Genomic DNA, 21,988 nt, shown 5'->3' on the forward strand with positions numbered 1-21,988 from the left:
AGAGAAGGAGCCTGAGGCTCCTAGAAGTAAGCCAGTGGTCTGTGGGCAGGTTACTCTTATGTAAGGCCCGACTCTTTCCTCTATGCCAGTGGCTCACCAAGTATCCTTCTTGAGCCCCCTGCATCAGGGTCACCTTCTGAATCAGAGTCTCTGGGGCAGGGGCCAGGTGCTCAGGGTTCTGCATGTTGGCCAGTTTCCTAGGCGGAGGCTAAGAAACACTGCTCTGGGCCACACTGCTGCCCAAGAGGCTAAAAATCAGCTCAGCTTCAAGAAACTCTCAGGGTGCATCACCCTAAAGCCTGTGGTAGAAGTTGGTGGCCCCTTTTTCCTGATTTGGCCTTGTTTACCATCAGTCCTGAAAACAATAGCATTGGCATCTTAAAGATACCTGACCATTTGCCAGACTCCAAGAGAAACGATGGATACTTGTATTTCTGAAGGTTGTGCACTGTGGTGCATGCAGTTTTGATCTCCACTCCTCCACATGTACCTGTCTGAGGACAGGCTGACTGCTCTGTGAATACAAGGGCGCAAATGGGGACTTAAAACATGCTTTTCACATCTGCTGCTGACTGCAGTTTCTCAAATGCCATATTTAGCACTCGACTCTGTGAAGCCAGCAGTTCCTAAAGCTAAACACTGCCTGACAAGTGTCTCTTGTTTTTATCACAACAACAGCTGCATCCCCTAAGTTTTCAACTCAGTAGCAGGAACCCACTGAACAGTGGCTTTTCCAGATGTACCCTCCTGTGCTGAATGGTCCAGGCATGGTCCCACAGGCATGAAAAACAAAAAACAGGAAGGCCTGGGAAACAAGGCACACAGCGGGATTAAATCACCGAAAAGGAAACCATGTTATTGATCTGCCTTTTAAAGGCATCTGCCTACAGGGGAAAATCACAGAATTCTCTTGGCTCCAGATGGAAATTTCCACAGCAAAAGTTCACCTACTTGTACAACATAGAAACCTGATTGTATTCTAGGATGGGCATCATCACCAACATTTTCATCAGGTGAAAGGCTGCAGAAAGAATTCCTGAAGGCTGCTTCATAGATCAGGAACACCTCAGGAGTATGCTGAGCCCAAGAACAGCGTGAAGTCAGATTTGGGTCCAGCCTTCATCTGGCCTCTATATTAGGTACTATCTTCAGCAGGGTTCAATCCACGGCCTCACTACTTTAGCTGTGGGCATTAAACATTTCCATAAAAGAATGAAATAATTTTATGTGACCCCTTTCTTCAAAAAATCAAAGCCCACTAAAATGAATCTTTTTAAGAAAGGAGTTGGAACATAGTTTTTATTCAGAGGTTGTAGGCAAGAAAGCCAATGTTAAAAAGGTCTTTTTTTTTTTCTTTTTCTTTTTCTTCTTTTTTTTTTATTTTGGGATGGAGTCTTATTCTGTCGCCCAGGCTGGGAGTGCAGTGGCACGATCTCAGCTCACTGCAACCTCCGTCTCCCGGGTTGAAGCAATTCTCCTGCCTCAGCCTCCCAAGTAGCTTGGACTACAGGCACATGCCACCATGCCTGGCTAATTTGTGTATTTTTAATTGAGATGGGGTTTCACCATGCTGGCCAGGCTGGTCTCGAACTCCTGATCTTGTGATCCGCCTGCCTCGGCCTCCCAAAATGCTAGGCTTACAGGCGTGAGCCACCACGCCCGGCCTAGGAAGGTCTTATGTGGTCATAAGTCAAGACTGGAGAACAGGCTATCGAGTCCCTGCTATATTCCAGCCATTCCTCCAAGCAGGCCAATACACACAGCCTTCCTAGGGAAGGCCATACCTTATGTTAGAATCCATTCCCTGTAATTCCATCAGTGGCCCACTTTGTTTTACTTTCCCTTTAGCATATTTGGTGTTTTCCTTGTTGTCCTGGATATACCAGGAAATCCAGAGCCAAATCTGGAGTTCCCACAGAGCCACCATGCTACTCCACATTGTTTTCATGTGTAGAGCCTCATTTGTCCTTGATCCTGATTTTTCTAATCATCTTTGACTAACCCATTGTTGGACCGCAACAGCCCACCTTTTTTAAAGAGAAGGTCATAATGACATTAATTGCATATAAAAAGTCTTGTTCTTGGGTTGAGAAGTGTGCTTAAAGACTCTTCAAGCGCTCATGACTTGAAGATGTTTGTAAATCAGTTTATATGAGAATGAGAGCCAATTGTTAAAGGGGTCATGGTCATTCATTCTTATCTTGGTTAAGAGTGAATTTGGAGGCCCGGCGCTGTGGCTCACACCTATAATCCCAACACTTTGGGAGGCCAAGGCAGGTGGATCACCTGTCAAGAGTCCAGGACCACACTGGCCAACATGGTGAAACCCCGTCTCCACTACAAATACAAAAATTAGCCAGGTGTGGTGGTGGCATGCCTGTAATCCCAGCTACTCAGGAGACTGAGGCAGGAGAATTGCTTGAACCTGGGAGACAGAGGTTGCAGTGAGCCATGACCACACCACTGCACTCCGGCCTGGGAGACAGAGTGAGACTCCATCTCAAAAAACAAAAAAGAATGAATGTGGAGCCTCCCTTGCCCACTATAGGCTGTGTGGGAATAAGAATTCCAGTTCTCCTGACCACAGGCCTCCCTGACATCATCAGCTGCAGGGAAGAGGCACCCTCCTGAGGTTGCGCGCGCCCAGCTGTGGCACCCAGACACAGTGCCCCTCCATGTTTGCTCTCCCTTGGAAAACACTTGATTTGTAGTGTACACAAGCTGCCCACTGACAAGGCTACATTTGCTGTGGAAAGCTCCTCAAACATCAGAACTCTGACCATGGTTTAGTGAGTGTACAGTGCCTCAGAGGGTCATCAACTCTCCCACAAGGTCTGGAGGGGTGCAGAACTGTGGGTGTGGACAGACCATTCCGGCCTGAGGCTCTCCAGCAGTTTTTCAGAGCTTCGCTGGAAACAGTGAGTTTATGGGTACATGTCCAGGGATGGAGGGAAAAGCAAAAGCTCCTGTTACATAAATCTAGTGTAACCTTAAACAAGTTGAAAGAGCAATGGTCAGGAATGGCTGGTGTAGATAGCACAGATTCAGGAAGGACTGAACCAGATCGCTAAGCTCCATGTAATACGGAAATTTGCCAAGAGAAGGCAGTTCAGAAGGCCCAGCATTAAGAGTCTGCATCCCTTTCCTTGGCTGGCTTAGAAATAGGCAAATCCAGCCTTTATACAAAAAGCCGGCTCCACTTGAAAAAGAAACCATAATTTCTATGTGGGTACACAGCAGGATTTCTCTCAATAGCAAGTCCTGCCAATGCATTTATTTTCTAAATATGTGTATTGCAGTTGTTGTGGAGAAGGATGATAGTACCTTGCTCCAGTACAGTGGCCAAGGGATGGAACAAAGTCGTGGGGGAGTCGAGGGATGTCGATAAGGACATAGAACCCATGGGACTTGGCAACCTGGAGGTGAGGAGTGAGGGAGACAGCAAGGATGACATCCATGCCCCCAGGGCTGGCATCCAGGAGATACTCAGGGAGAGCTTTCTGAAAGAGTCTGCTCTGAGGAGCTGTGCGGGTGGCAGTGGCTGGACCTCACCCACTTTATCCTTCATCTCCCATTTCCCTGCAAAGCCCAGCATCCCCCTTCCTACCTTCCCTGTGTTTCTCTCATGGGAGGCTCCCTACCCACCAACCAGTGCCTCAGTCCTCAGGCCATAGGATCACTGGCCCTCCAAGTAGGGGAGCTGCAGGGCTGTGTGAGAGAGACAGAGACAGAGAGAGAGAGAGACAGAGACAGAGAGAGAGAGAGACAGAGACAGAGAGAGAGAGACATAGACCGAGAAAAAGAGGATGCAGGGGTGTGTTCTCTCAAACACACACTTGGAATTCCTTCTGCCTGTGAGCCCTCCCCACCCCCACCACCACCACCTCCTCCTCCCCCCAATCCCCACCACCTCCCTCCATCCCCATCCTGCCCTGTTTGTTCTTCACCTGCTGACTCCCCAGTCCTCAGGTCTCACTCCAGTGACACCTCCTCACATAGGCCTCTGCTGGCCCAGGTACCCTGAATCGACCACCACCAACACCCCCCAGTATTCATTCATAGCCCCATCGTCTTTGTTTTTCTTTTGCAGCTCTTATCACAGATTGTTATGACGTTTATTTATGTATTTTAAAAATATCTGTCTCCGCCACTCCATTGGAAGCCCCCTGAGAGCAAGGCCCACTTCTGCCCATTCTCCATTGCATCTCTGAAGTAGCCACAGGGTTGGCGTGTTGCAGGTGTTCAGCAGACACCTGCTTCAGGAAGTGGCGAATGTGGACGAAGACACGCGTCCAGCCAGGACGAGGCTGGTTTCTGTGCAGCTCAGAAAAACCACCCACTACCCCAACTGTGTTTCTGTAGGGGAAGGCTGTCTGATGAATTATGTTTTGGTTTACTCCTTCAATTCCCCCAACTTAGTCATTTCTGCCTGCCTTGTAATGGTTGGTAAATGAAAGCGTACTTGTATTTCTTGAAAGATGTATCACGTTTCACACTTCCAAGGAGTAAGGCTTCCGAAGTCATCTTTTCTCTTAGTATCAGCCTTGAGAATTGACATGAAAACAGAAGCACAATTTTCAAGTTTCTGAGTAATTTCTTCCCCGTGGACATAATCTGGCATTGGATAATGTGTGTAAAGAAGAGTAGTGATTTCAGATCCTCAGCGTTGGAGCATTTTTTTTAATTTACCTTTCATTAGCTTTTTCATTTCATGTAAGTACAAAATACAAGTAATAGCTTGACAAGCCTGGCTTGGAACCTTACCAGGAATGAATAGTATGCTTTTCTCGATTTTCTGTTACGGAGTCATGTAGCCTTGTAAAATGACCCTTTAGTTGCAGTCCTTGCTGCACTGTCTCCATTAATAAATAGGGGGTGTTCCATCGGTACCTTCATCATCTGAAATTCCTCAATAGAAGTTACGATGCAATTCTGGGACCTTAGGCAGGAGGTTAAGGGAGGAAGGGAGATACCACCAATCTACTTCTGCAGGATGCTGCTAGGAAAATGGCCCTCAGTAACAACTGCACGTTTTCACAGATCCCCCTAAAACAGAAAATATTCTTCCTGAGTTTGGGTATTGAATTACTGTGGGTTTTTAAATGACAGTATAGTGAGTCACCCAACCCTGATGCCATAGCTGCCACTGAGCCACCCCTCTGTCCACACTGGGAAGGGTGTTAGCTCAAAGGCACCACAGCTAGGAAGATGGCTAACTGATAGCACCTATCCCAGCTTTCTTGGCTCCTGGGCTCCTTAGACTGCTAGCTTTCAAACCTCAAAGTCATGTCAAAAAGAATTCTGAAAGTTTGCATCAAATGCTTAAGATTGTCTCTTAACTACCCCAGCTTTCCGAATGAGTCCTAAGAGTAAGCAGCAAATAGTGAACAGCCGTCTTTCTCCTATTGAAGGCTGGACTGTAATTTTGAGGGTTTTTAACACCACACACCCAGTGGGACTTCCCTAGCCGAGGTTTTTAATAACTGATGGGCCACTGGAACCCTAGGGTCCAACTGTGTCTTAAGGAGTCTAGACTCCATATAAGAATTTCCCCAGCTTACGTGTTTGTCCTATTTAATCATTCACTCACTTAACAACTACTGCATCTGCTTGTGTGCCAGGGGTTGTGCAAGGCCCTGGAACACAGTGGTGAGCAAGACAAACATGGCCCCATTTAGGGACAGCCTGCAGGCTGGTATAAAAGCAGACATTCCCTTTTGTCTTCCTGCAAGGGAAAGAAAAGCTCCCTGTTTGGTATTTAAGGAACAATAGAAACACAAATGACTTCTCACAACCCTGCATATAAAATCAAAGAGAATAAGAGCGATGTAAGGAATGGCTCCTAAAATTCATCTGGACACTCAGGAGTTCAGTTTATTGTTCACTTTAAAGAAAAGTGAGAAACACCCCTTATTGGCTCATTTCAAGGAGGAGCATATCTGCCTCTCAGAAGAATCTGGGGAGCACAGAGTACCTTTATTTATGGTGGAGAATGTTCTACTGTCAAGGTTTGGCGAGTTCTTTACTTAGCTCAGCAACATGTTTACAATGCCTGGCTCCAGTAGGTTCAATTAACATTTATTGACTTCCTCTCTGTCAATGCCTATGTTTTTAACAAAAGAATCAAAACACCTACTTCACACAAAAATGCTTAAGTAAATTTAGCTAAGAACAGCAGAATGTTGAAAAATTCAGTTTATGTTTCTTAGATAAATATATAACTATAAAACATTTTCTAGTAGAAGTCCATAATGGGTTATTTTGCTGTTTTAAAAAGCTATCTTTGGAAGACTAGTTTAGTTAATGGATGACCATTTTTTCCAGCCTTGGTGCCTGACCTTACATTGTAATCACACAAGGGATTAGTGAGGGGCTGAGGATCTGTTTCTGTCTCCTAGTTGACACCCCTTTGCATCTCTTTTCACTTCAGCTGGAATTCTGGCAAATCTCCTTAGTAAGGAGAAGTAACCTTAGGGGAAAAAAATATATTAATACCAGGAAGAGTTGAGTTTTGACAAAGGTCTAGGGATAGGGTAAGGATGGGGCTCCCCTCTTCAGGGCTTGATTACTGAAAAGGATCTCTTGACCCAACCACAATCTTCTCTCAGCTCCACTCTCTCTACGAACATAGTAGTGAAAATTATCAGCACAACGGTTTGTAACAAGTGGGGATGGTTAGTAGACCCACTGATAATTTGAATAAGCACTGTCAGTTGCCTTCTCATTCTTCCCAGGGATTCGTGCATATTCAGCGAATAGTATATTTCTATCCCTAGAGAATGAGGGGCCAGGGAGAAGCAGCTTCAGTCACCAAAGGGGTAGGATGGAAATTCCTCCCGAATATTAGATTTTGAAGGCAATCTGTTAAGGCAGAGTGAACTGAGACCTCAGACTGTCTCAACTAATTGTTACAGTGTCAGTAAAACTCTAATGCCACAGTGAATGAATTAACGACAAGCAGTGACAACATCACCTCTCAAAATGAGCTGCATCGGAGGCACTCATAAATATATAAATACAGGGAAGATTGGGTGGCTTTAAAAATAGCCCTGATCTTTTACACTGAGTGAAGGTATTTCTGGGCAAAATAAAGTCTATTCTGGTAAGAAATGTTAATGCTAGAGAGTGGGGCCTCTCACTGATGGGCGACAGTGGGGGGAAGCATCTTGCCTCTCTTGCTCTGTGGCCCTTTCTGAGCACCACCTCCTCTGCTAGGCCCAGTGTGCCCAGGCTTCCAATAGCTGTAACCCAAGCAGAGTGCTGGAAGGGTTTTCATCAGGTACCATGGGTATCAAAAACGTGTCCCCATCCCCTCCCCTCAAAGCAATGGAACTTGGTCAAAGTTCCTAAATTTCTAGGGTCACAACAACCTAAAGCATTAAAGCAACGTTGGCTCAACCACATGGAATGAGCAGCTCAGCCCATTGCCTAGGCCAGGCCAAGGTCCCTGTGCAGATTTAGAAAGTCAAGGGCTTGTTGGACAGAGGGACAGGGATCCTTGCCTTTGTAGAATCTGAATTATGCATTAAATAAGAGTTTACTACTGCTTGATACTGTATATTTCTTAGTCAAATGACTAAGAAACAGTGAATATTTTCTGTTATTTAAAAAATCCTGTCATATTCTCATGTGATAGTTACTATTTTCAAAGGACAACCACATTCTCAGATTCAAAAACCACATTCTCAATTCCTCAGACTGAAACATTCAGACAGTTTTTATAGTTTCCACAGCTTATAAAGACAAAGGCAATTGGCTGCTTGCATTTTAATTTTCTTGAAGACCTAAAAATGGTTGGCAGATCAGAATGAATAAACAGCCTTCAGTAGTAAGTCCCCAAACCCTCACACTTTTTTTACTCAAGCTATTACCATGTAGCACAATTCATCCAATTTTTTAAATATATATTATGAAATATTTCAGTTATGCAGAAAAGTATGGATAACATAACAAAGACCTTTGAACTCACTATTCAATATAAGAAATAAAACATGACCCATCCAGTTGAAGTCCCCTGTATACCTACCCCATCCCCAGATAGCTACTTTTTTAAATTTGATATCATTCCCATGCTCTTATTTTACCATGGTTTTGTTTTGCATGTTTTAAAACTTCATATAAATTATAATATATATGTATTCATCTGTAGTTTTCTTTTACCCCTTGACTTTGTAATCATGAGATTCATGTATGTGGTTATATATACACATACATATATCAAACATTTATATATCACATACATATATAGTATACACATATCACAGTTTACATATATATTACTAAATATTGCTAAATTGTTTTACAAAGGGACTATATCAGTTTGAATACCCACTATCAATATATAAAAGAATTCTTGTTGCTTTGTATCTTTAACAAAGCTTGGTAGTTTTTGCAGGCTGATGGGTGAAATGGTACCTACCTCATTGAAGTTTTAGTTTGTATTTCTGGTTATTAATGAGATTAAGCATGTTTATTTCATCAGATTTCAACTCTTTGAATAATCTGTTTATATCTTTTGACTGTTATTCTATTGAGAGGTTTTGGTTTGGTTTGGTATTTCTCATTACCTTATAGGAATTCTTCATGTATTCTGAATGTTAAACCTTTCTCATTTCTGTACACTGCAAGAATCTTTCCTCAGCATGGTTTGTCTTTCTACTTTGCTTATGGTGAATTTTGGTGCACAAATATTTTAGGTTTTCATATAGTTACATTTTATCAGTCTTTCACTTTTGCTTTGTCCAGATCTTGTCTAAGAAATACTTCCCTACCTCAAGATCATAAAGATATTTTCCGGTCGGGCATGGTGGCTTACTCCTATAATCCCAGCACTTTGGGAGGCCAAGGCAGGTGGATCACCTGCAGTCAGGAGTTTGAGACCAGCCTGGCCAACATGGTGAAACTTCATGGGGAACATCACACACCAGCACCTGTCGTGGGGTGGGGGGAAGCGGGAGGGATAGCATTAGGAGATATACCTACTGTAAATGACAAGTTAATGGGTGCAGCACACCAACATGGCACATGGATACATATGTAACAAACCTGCACGTTGTGCACATGTACCCTAGAACTTAAAGTATAATTTAAAAAAAATAAGAATTATAAAAAAATTAGGAAAATAAAAAATAAAAAAAGCAAAAATTAGCCAAGTGTGGTGGCAGGTGCCTGTAATCTCAGCTACTCGGGAGGCTGAGGCAGGAAAATCACATGAACCCAGGAGGTGGAGGTTTCAGTGGGCCAAGATCGCCCCACTACACTCCAGCCTGGGCAACAAAGTGGGACTCTGATTCAAAAAAAAAAAAAAAAAATCCAGTATTTTCATCTAAAAGCTCCAAGTTTTGCATTTCACATTTAATCCTTTAAATCTTTCTTGAGCTTAATTTTTTGTGTTTGATTTGGGGTAGTGATCCATTTTCTTCTGTTTGGAAAACCAGCGGTCCCAGTACCATTTATTGACTAGCCCATCTCTTCCTCACCAATCCTGCAAGGTCACTTCTGTCATCTGTCAAGGCTTGGGCTCTCTGCCCTGTTCCACTGGTCTTTTTGTCTACCGTGGCTGACTAACATGCTGTCTTAATTACTTTATTTAAAAAATAACAAATAAAAGGGTCTTGCCATCCAGTAAAGCAAGTTCCTGCACCTCATTCTTTCTCAAAATGATTCTGGCCATTTTTGGCACAGCTTTAATCTTTCTCCTCTCCTCGATTTGCCCTAGCCTAGGATGAGCAATCAAATGGCAAGACTTAAAGTAAGCAGAAGGGAGAAATCAAGCCAAAGCCAGCCCTGGATAATCCATAAGCTGAATATTTGACTCCTAATAACTAAGACATCGCTGTGTAGTAAAGAGTATGGAAAGCCCATGTATTAATAAAAGTAAAGTATGTGTTTACAAAAAAAAAAATCTATTTTTTTTTAATCTTTTCCAGGCTATATAGCAAGGGCCATATTTAAAAATAGAAACTGGAGCCCATGTTCTGGTCAGTACCAAGGTTCTTGCCTTTATTTTTAAAAATACTACTTTTAAATATATTTTTTGCATACAGATAAGTCACAGAGAGTTTTGTGAAATAGTGCTAAAACTGTTCATTTTTGCCTAGATCCCTCAGAACATCCAAATCAAAGGTCAGTCACTAGAGAAACCCCAAGAACGTGCTAATTCCATCACAGCAGGGTCTAAGAATGAAGTGATCTTTCTCTCATTCAAGGGAGACCTTATTTTCCTGCTCTCAGTGACATTTCCATAGCCTTATGATAGCTGCTTGGTGTTCTACAGTGTCTCCAGATCCAGACCCTCTTATACGGACCACAGGACAAAAGGACTCTGGCCACCCAGCAGGCCATGGGCATCCTCTCCACGTGAGTTGGCTTCCCTCACACTTTCTCTGAGTATCTCATTCCCTTTCCATTCAGAAGCTCAAGAGGAAGCTGGTTCTAGAAGGTTCTGTGGAACCTTCTCTGGAATGGTTTACTGACTTCCCATAACTTCCATAAAGGACAAGTTCCTTTGAAACCCAAGTTGTAAAATAAATTCCTTGCCCAGATATTTAAGAAAACATTCATCCTTTAAGTCAGAAATATATGCCGGATGTTGTCTTCCTGTAGACCAGCCCCTTCAGGCTAAGGCACCCGCTGCAGGGGGAGGGCCCCAGGAATTCCTGTGGCCTCCTGCAGCCCTGCTTCTGGCTTCCCTCTGCCCTCGGATGCCTGTCAGGACTGCAGCTGAAGAGTTCACTGACTTGACCTTAAAGGCTGGCCCGCCACATCCTTTCTCAGCCCCTGAGCAGAGGCCCGGCGCTCTGCTGTGGAGGGCCCACCTCACAAATCCTGGTTCACAGGGAGCAGCCCCAGGGCTGCCCGAGTCTGTGCTCAGGGAAACAGGGCCACAGCCTGGAGCAGAGAAACCTGGCCAGCAGGGAAGGCGAGCCAGGGAGGCCTCCAGCACAACCCTGACCATCCTCCTCACCCATGTCCTGCTCACCAAGACAGCTAAAGGTTGAGTGCCTCAGCTCAGCGGGGATGGTCACAGGTGATTTTAAAAGACGTGCGGGGCCGGGCGAGGTGACTCATGCCTATAATCCCAGCACCTTGGGAGGCCGAGGCAGTGGATCACTTGAGACCAGGAGTTTGAGACCAGACTGGCCAACACGGCAAAACCCTGTCTCTACTAAAAATACAAAAATTAGCTGGGTGTGGTGGCATGTGCCTGTAATCCCAGCTACTCAGGAGGTTGAGAGGCACAAGAATTGCTTGAACCTGGGAGGCGGAAGTTGCAGGGAGCCAAGATTGGGCCACTGCACTCCAGCCTGGGTGACAAAGTGATACTCTGTTTGAAAAAAAAAATTAATAAAAAATAAAAGATGGAAGGAAAACATCTCATTTTATGCTCTGTGCTACAATTCTCCTCTCATTTATAGCCCCTCCCGAGGCTTCTCATGAATGGGTCTGGGCACCGGCTGGGCAGCAAAGGCTGGATGGGAACAGTGTGGGGGCTGAGGGGGCACCACAATCACCTCAACTTCTGCTTGTCTGCAGGGCCCCGAAGGTTGCTGCGAAGCCAAGGCAGGCATCGAAAGCCAAAGTGGCCTTCTGCACCAGCATCCCTCAGGACACCATGCTGGCGAAGGCCCGGCCCGGCACAACAGCAGACTGACGCCCCCACCCTGAAAAAGCCTAGAACATTCCTAGGCACTGTCATTTAGGGTGCTGTATAAATCTGTCTCCACCTAGAAAATGGAATTCAACAGTCAGGATACAGATTTCCAAAGCCAACTGTTGGCCCCAACATGCAACAGTGAGACCGTAAGCCTCCCGTTGGCCACATTTTGACAGTGGATGCCCTTCAGGGTGATATATGCTATAAAGCAGTTTTCTTTCTATCACCTAAGTGGTTTTTCTTGCCAACAAGAATATTCACCCATCAGCACTACTGTGGCTGAAAAACTTCTCTTCAGAAGTTTGGTGCGCCCTGTGCAGGAGTCAGCCCGACATCTGCTGGTACACACAGCTCCTTGCATAGGTCTGGAATCAGATCTGGAACCGTGAAATTCAAGAGGGAAGCCCTTTCTTATAGGAGGCTAATAGGGATTGAGAATAACATGGGAAGAAAACGTTAATAAAGGGAAACCTGAAGGCGCTGGTGTCAGCATGTGTCTTCAAAGTGCAGCCTGCCTCAGAGTTCCTCGAAGCCTGAACAGGGGTTTGGGAAAGAGCCCAGTAGGAGGGGCAGGAGGCCAACGCACCTGACTTGGCCTGGGGCCCAGGGGGGAAGGTATAAGGAAGTGAAAAGAAAGGCTAGCAGGAGGCTGCCAGGGGAGGACTGCAGACTCCCTGCTGCTTCGCACCCCTCCTGTGGCCTCCACTGCAGGCAGGACAAACCTGGACACCACCTGGAGCTGCTTCCTGAGTGGGCACACTATCGTGTACACAGCAGTCTTCAGCCTCCTGGAAGGAGGCCATAGTCGTGTGAGGATGGCAAAGTCGAACAGGAAGCTTTGAGCGTCTTTCTCCACGATGTCAACGAGATCCAGTGCCAGATCGAGGTGGACAGAACACGCAGGGGTAAGGGTGCAGGTATAGGCAGTGCCATCCCTTCCCCTCCCTCCCCTGTGGCCATGAGGCTGCAGGCCAGTGCTAAGATGACAGGAGACTATAGCACAGGGCCCTCCCCTCCAGCCCCCAGTGGGACATCCAAACCACCGTGGGGCCATTTGTGCAGGGCACCACCTCCAGTATTGATGAGGAAAAGAAACTCAATAGAGCCATGACAGTGTGGAGAGAAGCAGGGTCCACTGTCTTCCTCAGGAGCGTGACAGCTGACCCTGCAGACCATGCTTGCTGGTACACACCGGTCCCACACTCAGGCCTGTCGGACATCAGCAGTGTGCTAAAAAGGTGCAAGATGTGGTCACTACTCACCGTGTCTCCTATCTAGTTGACATGGGTGGAGTCTGCTAAGGGGTGAATGTTCATATGCTCCCAATTCACATTGAAGCCCTAATCCCCAAAGGGATGGTACTAGAGGGTGGGGCCTTGGAGAGGTGATTAGGTTATGAGGGTGGAGCCCTGATAAATGGGATTAGTGCTTTATAAGAAGAGACACCAGAGAGATGATCTCTCTTTCCACCATGTGAGGACACACTGAGAAGGCAGCCATCTGCAGGCCAGGAAGAGAGCCCTCACCAGGAAGTGAATCTGTTGGCACCTTGAGACTTCCCAGCTTCCAGAACTGTAAGAAATAAATGTTTGTTGTTTAAGCCTTTCAGGCTATGGCTTTCTGTTACAACAGCCTGAACTGAGAGTCCATGCTGAGTTTTTTAAATAAATGTGAATTACGATGTTACTTCTTCCTTTCTGTATTTCTTGAAGGGTATCTTGGAATCACAAAAACTAAAACACATTTTTAAAATTTAGCAGCCCCATCCCACCCCACCCCAGGAAACAATGAATTTAGGAATGTTTCCTCCAATGTCTCCCATCTGTTAATTCTGTTGACTTCAACAAAAGAGGAAGACTATAGCTACTTGTGTTTTTCTATTTTTGGTAAAGGGCTACAAGGTTACAAACAGGTAAAGATATCTAGCTTTTCCTTGTCTCAAACTACCTCAATTTTTTCAAGCCCCTAAGAAATGGCCATGGCCATTTCTTAGTCCTGGTATGCCCTGGTATGCCCAGGACAGTCCTGGTTTTAGCACTCAAAGTCCCACATCTCAAGAAACCTCTCCATCCCAAATGGGATGGTTGGTGGTATCCTACTGCCACTAATCATTCAGGCTGTGATGATGACATTTTTACCACAAATTGTCCAGTGTGTATCTGAATATAAGCCAATTGGCTTATGCTCTATCCGCCATGCTTTCTAGCTCTGTGCTCCCAATATTGAGTTCTGATTCGGGGGAGGAATTAGAAAACTGGAACTTTCCATATATATCTTCTGCCCAGTAATTCTCTGCTACACTAAAAACACGCATGTAAACACGTAGACTCTTTATTTAGAGTTTAAAGGAAACATCAAAATCTACTGAAAATATTCATTCTCTTTTTTCCTCAGATTTTTATTTTTGCACATTCTTGTGACATTGTAGGGAACAGGAGTTTAGCAAAATCAGCTTCTTAGATGATGCCATTCTAAATATACATCTTAAACAAACAACATCAGAACAACCAGTGGGAAACTGAAAAACACTCAGTGAGTACTGTTTTATAACAATAAATACAAAAAGACTGGTTGTGTTCAGGCCCCATCCAACCACGAAGTTGATTTCTCTTGTGTCCAGAGTGACTGGTTTTAAAGGACATGGAGCTTTGGGGTGACCTGTCACAATGTCAAGGGCACACTCCTGGGTGATTCACAGATTTAGCAACCAACAATAGCTCATGATTCCATACTTATAAATACTTCTGGCAGAATACTTCTTGAAGCTATGTGTTCCAAACTTGCAGATGACAATTAAGATTCAAGATATTTCGCAAAGTAAATAGAAGTGGGTCATAACATTAATTACCTGTTCACATCAGCTTCCATTTACAAGTCATGAGCCCAGACACTGACATCAAACTGAGCCCACTTAGACTCCTCACCACCAGTCTGTCTTGTCATCAGACAGGAGGCTGTCACCTTGACCAAATTCTCACCAATCAATTATCTATCCAAAAACCATTACCTGTTACAGTTAAAACAAAATCAGCACATCTTTGACTGTATTAGAAACAACAAAACCTTACAAAGCAGTCACCGCCATACCAGTCTGACAATCACTAGTTCATTTGGCAGATGGACAACAAAGGTTTAAACTTGCAATTCAAATCAACTTTCTTTCCATACTCTGATTCATGGTGTTTTTAAAAAATCATCCTGAAAGCTGTGCTGCATTTCTCCTCCACTTATCAATGAAGAAAATGCACTCTCCGGAAACTACCTGGGGTAGCCACTACTAGGACCTGGGGAGACGTGCACCCTGGGGGTCTGAGGGCCTCCAGGTGAATCTGAGAGGGAAGACCCTCCAGTGCCTTCACTGTAGCCTGCCTGAGGGTGGTGCTACCTCAGACTGTTATTCCTCAGTGCACTATAGTCAGTGCTGTAATACTTTGTTACAGGAAGTACAGTTGAGACAGCACTATGTGAAAGAAGCTAGCCTGGACTAAAAAAATGCTGTGCTGCTAGCAAAACTCTTTTTATATGATGCCACACTTTACAGATGGAAACTTTAAAACAATACACAAGTGTAAAATAAAACGAATCCAATGAAGCATGCTCATCCCAGTATCTTAAACTTGGTGGTGCCTATCTACAGGTCCACACTCTGCGGCCCATGAGCATGGGGGCCTTTCTCCTCCTCCAGGCCCGTCCTGGGTATCTCAGTGCTGGGCTGCAGGAGAGAAATCCAGTTCCTTCCCCCAAAACATCCTTCTATTTAACATATTGTTGCCCTGGACGAAACACCCCAACTGCAATGACTTCTGTTGAAAGTGCAAAAAAGGCTTCCGTGAGGTGGGTTCATGGTTGTTACTGTATTCATCTTTCACCCTTGAGCTCAGAAAGACCTGCATCCCATGAATGAAGGGTTGGGAAAGGCATCTTTAGGAGGCATGGTCTACTGTGTGTTTCCAATTTTCCTGTACACAGCCAGCTTGCCAGTCCAGCTGTAGTCTGAGCATCGGCATTCTCTTCATTGTCTTCAAGGTCTACCTCCCACCAGTGAAATTAAATGTTTGAGTGCTAAGGGCTAAGATACAGAGAAGCTCAAGTCTGCACAGTCTGATAGGAACTGGCCACTCCAGAACTTAGGCTATAACAAAAAAAGGTATTCACACTGTATGCTACCTTAATGACCTAGTGCCAAAAAAATTGAAATGGTACTGTAAGTGATTCCCAATAATCATCTACCCTACCAGTGCCGGGGAACCTGTGCAAATAGAATGTGAAATATCACAACAGACTACAGCTGTCCTCTCCATAAATACTATATTTTTTAAAAGTTCTGTACATAGAAAGCAATTCATTCAAGTCTTAAGATGAATTTAAATCTATATGGCCAGTAAATTTTTCCTAAAGATGAAATCATTTAGCAAGAAATTTTTTTTAACATAAACAGTCTGCCTATTTCCTATTTCTTTTTGAAAAGACTTTTTAGAAAGAGTCTAAACTGTATTTATTTTCCCCCTAAAATGTTAGTTTGTTATTTCATATTAGCACATGCAAGCAAAATTTACTCTTAAATGTATTACTTTAATCTGGTTAATGTTTTGACATCTATAATTAATTGTAGTTTCAAACAGATGCAAGCCATGTCTGTGACCAGGTGCAAAATACAGAAATCATCTCCAGAAGTGGAGAGAAGACTCCAGGAAAAAAAGTGTTTTGTAGAAGTCCCAACTCAAAAATAAAATTGCAGTGCCTTTTAAGGCACGAATTAACTGGAAACCTTTAAGGATTAACTACAAAGTAAATTGACACTGCCTGGAGTACTCTTTAAGAAAGTAAAAAGGGGAGATTTTCATAGACTCCCTCCGCCTCTTAAAATAAAGTTAAGGCCTTTGGATGCTGGCATGTCGCCAACAGGATGCCATTAAAACAAAATGTTTCTGCTTATTAAAACCAATGCCCATCATTCTCCTCCTCCTCATTGTCTAGATAGAGGAGGGCAACTTTCTTTTCATCTGATATCACTGACCTTTGGTCTACCATTCTCTGGAGCTGCACCTTCTTATCAAACATGGCCTGCTCCTTGCCCTGTTCTCCATGGGCCTGGTCTCCTTCCCCAGCAGAGGCCTTAAAGCTCACGCCAACTGCCTGGTCATTCCTACTGTCCACGTCTGTCCAGGCACCACGGTCAGACACACCGCGATCTCCCGCTTCCTGTGTCCGGCTGCGGATCGCCTCTACGTTACTCACATCCATCTGAAAGGTAAACGAAGTTTCTTTGGGCCCTGGTGTAATGTGTCTGAGCGTTCTGCTGCTGTCTGCTAACCTGCCTAGCTCAGGGGAGTCCGCTGAACCAGCAAGCACAAATGTTCTGGACACGGGTCCACGGACAACAGCGTGTTCAGAGGTTTCCATTTCTGTAGGACCTAGTCGAATGTGCCTGAAGGATCTGCTAACGCCCAATGTCATTTCTGCCCCTGACGTGTCCCCTGCACTGTCCTCCTGAGGAGATTCAGAAACGACACTTTGGAAGGTGCTCTTTTCAGTCATAATGGTTTGTCTATCTAAGGTGTGACTATGAGTGGCCTGGTGCACATCTGCTGAGCCTTCTCCGTGCACAATGTTCTCTGAGTTACCAGATTCCCCCAATTGGGGAACCAGCCCATGGTAAACGATCTGCTGGGTGGTCTGATGCCTCTGAGGCCCGATGCTGATGTGCCTGATGGATGTGCTGCTCCCTGGCAACCCTTCCATGTGTACAGAATCTCCTCTGACACCCAATTCCACCTTGTCTGAAAGTGGAGCAGTGAACTGGATTTGCCCACTGAACCCTTCTTTAGGGCCTAACTGGAGTTGCCTGACAGAAGTCTGGGTACCCACTGACTCTTCTTTTGCAAAATAATCACCAACCTTCCCTGCAGCAGAAATGGGGCCCTGAAAAATAATCTCCTTTTCAGCATGAAATTGTCTGGAGCCAAATGTGCTGTGCCTCCCCGATCCGTCCATATCTGCAGAAGACTCTGCTGGGCCAGGTTCTGGCGAGCCCCCCACCTCCAGACAGGCAGGGGCAGGGCCTGGGAAGATGACTTCTCTGGATGGTGGACTTGGACCAGGACCCAGCGTGACATGCCTCACAGACCGGCTGGCTCCGGTCGGGCTCACTGCCTGACTTAGGTCACCTCCCCCACTTACCTCCACCACTTCTGCAGTGGGTCCTTCATAGGACATTCGCTCAGTCCTCCAGACTTCAGAGGGGCCGAGTTTTACGTGCCTTGCAGCCTGGCTCACGTCCTCCAGCACCTGTGACTGGGCAAAGCCTGTGGGGCTGCTGACCTCCACAGTGGCTGACACTGGGCCCTGGCGAGTGTGCTGCCCTGAGCTGTGAGAGGCCCCACCAGCATCCTCACTCTCGCCTGCAGGGATGTACAGCTCCCGGGTGGCCCAACGCCTGAAGCGAACGCCAGCAGCCGGGACCTCTGCTCCATCTTCCTCATCTGGGCTGCCAGGCGCTGGGCTGCGTTGCTTGCTCAGGCTCTCCCGAACCACCGATTCCACAGCTTTCTCCATTTCACTGGCCTCATCTCTGCTAAGCTCCTCCAGGTCTAACCGATCAGCATCCACAGTTTGTGAGACGTTGACTTCAGCAACCAGGGTCACGGAACCACCACCAGCACCCTGGACCTTCTTGACATCCACGGAAATGCTCCCCGGCCCGCCCTGCCCCTCTCTGGTGAGGGCAGACAGCTCTTCCCTCATGCGCTCGGGAAGGGTTTCCTCCAGCTGCCCGATCACCTCCACCAGCTGCTGCCGGGGCTCCTTGGAGGAGATGTCCTTCATGGAGGTATGGAATTCATGGGGTATTTTAATTTCTTTTTCAATGACTGTGGGTTCGGCATGAAATTCACCACTTCTAGCTTGTTCTTTCCAGTGAGTGGAACCCAGGTCCCCCTCCAGAGAGGACACTGGGATCTCTGAAGGCTTCACAACCTTCTCGCCCACTGCACCATCCTTCTGTGTCCTCCTTCCAGTCCCCTGCACAATCTCATCCTGCCAAGAGTACCTGATGGTGGATTCCTCCTCGATGTGGATCTGCCCATACACTGAGCCATCATCTCTGTCGTGCCCCCCCGGGTATTCATCTGGAGTTGACACAAAATAACTCTGCTCGCTCTCTGAATCACCTGCCTCTGTCACTTCTTCAACGTGAGTCGTGTTCTCCTGGGGCTGCTTGGTCCTTTGATGCTGATTAACTGAGAATGTGACATCACTTTCTCCATAACCTTCCTCTTCCTTAACCAACCCCCAGGAGCCTGGGGACACATCTTCGACCTCCTCCACTTTGAATGGGACAGAAAACTCCTCTGGCTTCCCCTCGCTGACATAGCTCACAGGCTCCTCGACAATCTCCACGTTGACGACCTTTGCTCTCCCCTCCCTCCCTTTCAGGCCAAGGTTGATGACGTCTCCTATCATCTGCTCGGCTGACCTGCCTTTCAGCCCCACTTCCTTAATATCCTTGCTTAAAAGGTAGTCCAGGCCAGCTTCATCGGAAACATCAACATCCTCAGTCAGTTTCGACTCCACAACTATTTCAGTCTTTGTTTTCCTTTCCCCAGGAAGCTCTTTCCTGTCCACGTAAGTGACTTTTGTGTCTGGAAAAGAATCAGCAGATGCTTCTGTCTCTGGAGACTGAGTGAACTGCTTCAGGATACTGGTAACGATGTTTTCTGCTACGGTTTCTGTCATGGAATCGCCTTGCAGAGAACCAGTGGCATCTCTGGTGCCCAACGTGAACTGCAGCTCTCTTGCCTCTGCCTCTCTACCTGTCCCGCCACCAGCATCCTTCACAGGCATCTGCAAACCTTTCGGCGACACCTCTGCTCTTCTGTCCTGGGATACTTCGAGACTAATCGGTATCTCTCTCTCTCGCACGCTCTTCTCCTTGGGTGAGTCCTTCTCCTTGGCCTTCTCCCTCATCTGCTGGCTTTCTCTCTGTCTCGCTTCTTTGTCTAACTTTGTCAGTTCTTCCCATCTTAGGTTTCTCTCCTCGGAAGCCTTCTCTTTAGAATCGAACATTTTCTCTTCTGGCTTTGTTCGGATGGTTTCTGGTCTGTTTCTTTCTTGCTCCCTTGTGGCTTTCACTTCTGTTTTCTTTCCCAGAATGACGGTCCTCTCATTTGACCGTGTGCTTTCCAAAGCACCTGCCGCCACATTGTCTCGGCGGTCCCGGTATGACTCGCGGGCAACTGTGGAATCTTCAGCTCTGTAAACGGGGACCTCCCTTGTATCTCCAGCTTTTGGTCTGTCAGGGAATGTTTTCACTTGAGCCTCAGTATTTCTTAAAAGGCCATAGGTTGGAGAGAAAGTTCTGACATTGGTTGAACTGTTGACGGTTTTTCCGTATGAGTTTTCCTGCTGGGTAGTGGCCGAGGAAGAATATCCCGAGCCCAAGAAGCCTCTTCTGGCATCACCTCCAACAGATGTGCCCATCTGATATCCACGGTGTGCTGACAGGTTAGAATACAGTGCCGAGCTGTGATTTAAACTCGCCAAAGGTGCTTTCTGCCTTGAAAATAGATTTCTTTCATTTTCCCTCTGTAATAGTGAGTCGGTATAGTGATAGGATTTGTTTCTGAATTCTGTAGAAATTGAACAAACAGTTCATTAAAATGACAGGCATCATTACCCTTTTCCATCTAAAAGTACTGTTGCAAGTCAAATACCATCCCATCATAATAAATATATACTGTTACCACAGAAAGCTCATTATAAAAATAAGTTATATTCAGTGCCCAAATTATTTTTTGGCAGCTTACAAAATCCTGTTACAATAAAAGGTAGCACTACAAATACTTCAGCCTAACGCATTTCTCCAGTTACTGATATTAAAATACTCATCTTAACATTAATCATAAAGCACAATGCATATCCCAAGGAGGTCAGAGGTACAGTTTTTGGGCTGAAATTTCACAATCTTATATTTTGAAATCGTTAATTTCTGCTTTTTGAGGTAAGTTTAATTTACTTACTTTAGCAGAGAAGGCTCTATAATTAAAAGTATATCATTATTAAACACCAAATAGCACTATCCTCCACTATTTAATATACTGTTATTTTTCACTGATTTCCATATTGGGCCAAGTATTAAAGAATTTAACTTCTTTAAACTTTCTGATCTTTTATTTTTACACTTAACAACCTTCTTATCTGATATGGAACCAGTGCAGAAACACCCCAGTCTGTCTTAGTGTCATGATCCTGAACTTGGGAGGTAGTCCTCAGGGCTTCCAGCTTTGCTCCAGGCTGTTTGCTCTCCCTCGGCTCCAAATCACAACTGGGAAAATTTGAGCAAGGCCCTGGCTTACTTAGACTGTTGGTCTTCCTCGGAGCTCCTGGGCCCGTTCCTTCCTTCTCCCCTCTCTTTAGGTTACATGATGGATGTCCAAACTTAGGTATCAACAGGTTAAAAATTTAGGTAACTAAGTAAATCTTGAAATCTGGGGAGTTAATTCTTGTTTTAGAGATGTCATACGTTAACTGATGCCAGGCAGGCTGACCAATGCCTACCCTTCCATGAACGCCTTTGCTTTTTTCAAACTTCCTCTCAGAATTAGAAAGAAAATTTGCTGCATGTTGTCTAAGACCAGATCCCTTCCAGTTATAGATGATTAGAATCCAAATATTATTCTCAACCCAGTGATGTGTGAAATCCACGAGGTGCCTAAAAGAAACAAGGAAGACCAAAACCATGCTGCCTAAGGTGTGAACTCAACATTCTATACATAATTTAATCGACACTTGCTTAGCCTGAGCTCTTTAAGATTCTATAGGGCTTTAAAAGGTTAAAAAACAAGTTATCCCTCAGTTTCTTAGGATCTTTCTTTTTTTTTTTTTTTTTTTTTTTTGAGACGGAGTCTCGCTCTGTCACCCAGGCTGGAGTGCTGTGGCCGGATCTCAGCTCACTGCAAGCTCCGCCTCCCGGGTTCGCGCCATTCTCCTGCCTCAGCCTCCCGGGTAGCTGGGACTACAGGCGCCCGCCACCTCGCCCGGCTAGTTTTTTGTAGTTTTTAGTAGAGACGGGGTTTCACCGTGTTAGCCAGGATGGTCTCGATCTCCTGACCTCGTGATCCGCCCGTCTCGGCCTCCCAAAGTGCTGGGATTACAGGCTTGAGCCACCGCGCCCGGCCCTTCTTAGGATCTTTCTAATGAACACTAATTATCTTATGTCAGTTCTGCAGCCACAGGAAGGATGGGCCCTGTCCTGAGGCTCTTGGCCTGAATAAGATAGTCTTCAAGGCACCAAGACACATTTTCCTGAGCTGCCCACACCAACCTAGGGTGGTG

General features: G+C 45.5%; 2 protein-coding genes across 3 annotated transcripts in view; one reads left to right on the forward strand and one right to left on the reverse strand.

Moving 5' to 3' along the window:
• Positions 1-13,342, forward strand: part of TTC23 (tetratricopeptide repeat domain 23) — a 112,811-nt gene extending 99,469 nt beyond the window's left edge. For both annotated transcript variants that reach the window (XM_011957756.1, XM_011957763.1), the window contains 2 exons: positions 10,277-10,359; positions 11,536-13,342. In XM_011957756.1, coding sequence (XP_011813146.1) covers positions 10,277-10,359; positions 11,536-11,653 — 201 coding nt within the window. In that variant the 3' untranslated portion in view covers positions 11,654-13,342. The remainder of the gene's footprint in view (positions 1-10,276; positions 10,360-11,535) is intronic.
• A 696-nt stretch (positions 13,343-14,038) lies between these two features.
• SYNM (synemin, intermediate filament protein) overlaps positions 14,039-21,988 on the reverse strand; it is a 30,224-nt gene continuing 22,274 nt past the window's right edge. Inside the window, exon 5 of the mRNA XM_011958184.1 lies at positions 14,039-20,283. Within this exon, the coding sequence (XP_011813574.1) occupies positions 16,592-20,283 (3,692 nt within the window). The 3' untranslated portion in view covers positions 14,039-16,591. The remainder of the gene's footprint in view (positions 20,284-21,988) is intronic.

Source organism: Colobus angolensis, unplaced genomic scaffold, assembly GCF_000951035.1.
Source record: "Colobus angolensis palliatus isolate OR3802 unplaced genomic scaffold, Cang.pa_1.0 Scaffold112, whole genome shotgun sequence".
Lineage (NCBI taxonomy): Eukaryota > Metazoa > Chordata > Mammalia > Primates > Cercopithecidae > Colobus > Colobus angolensis.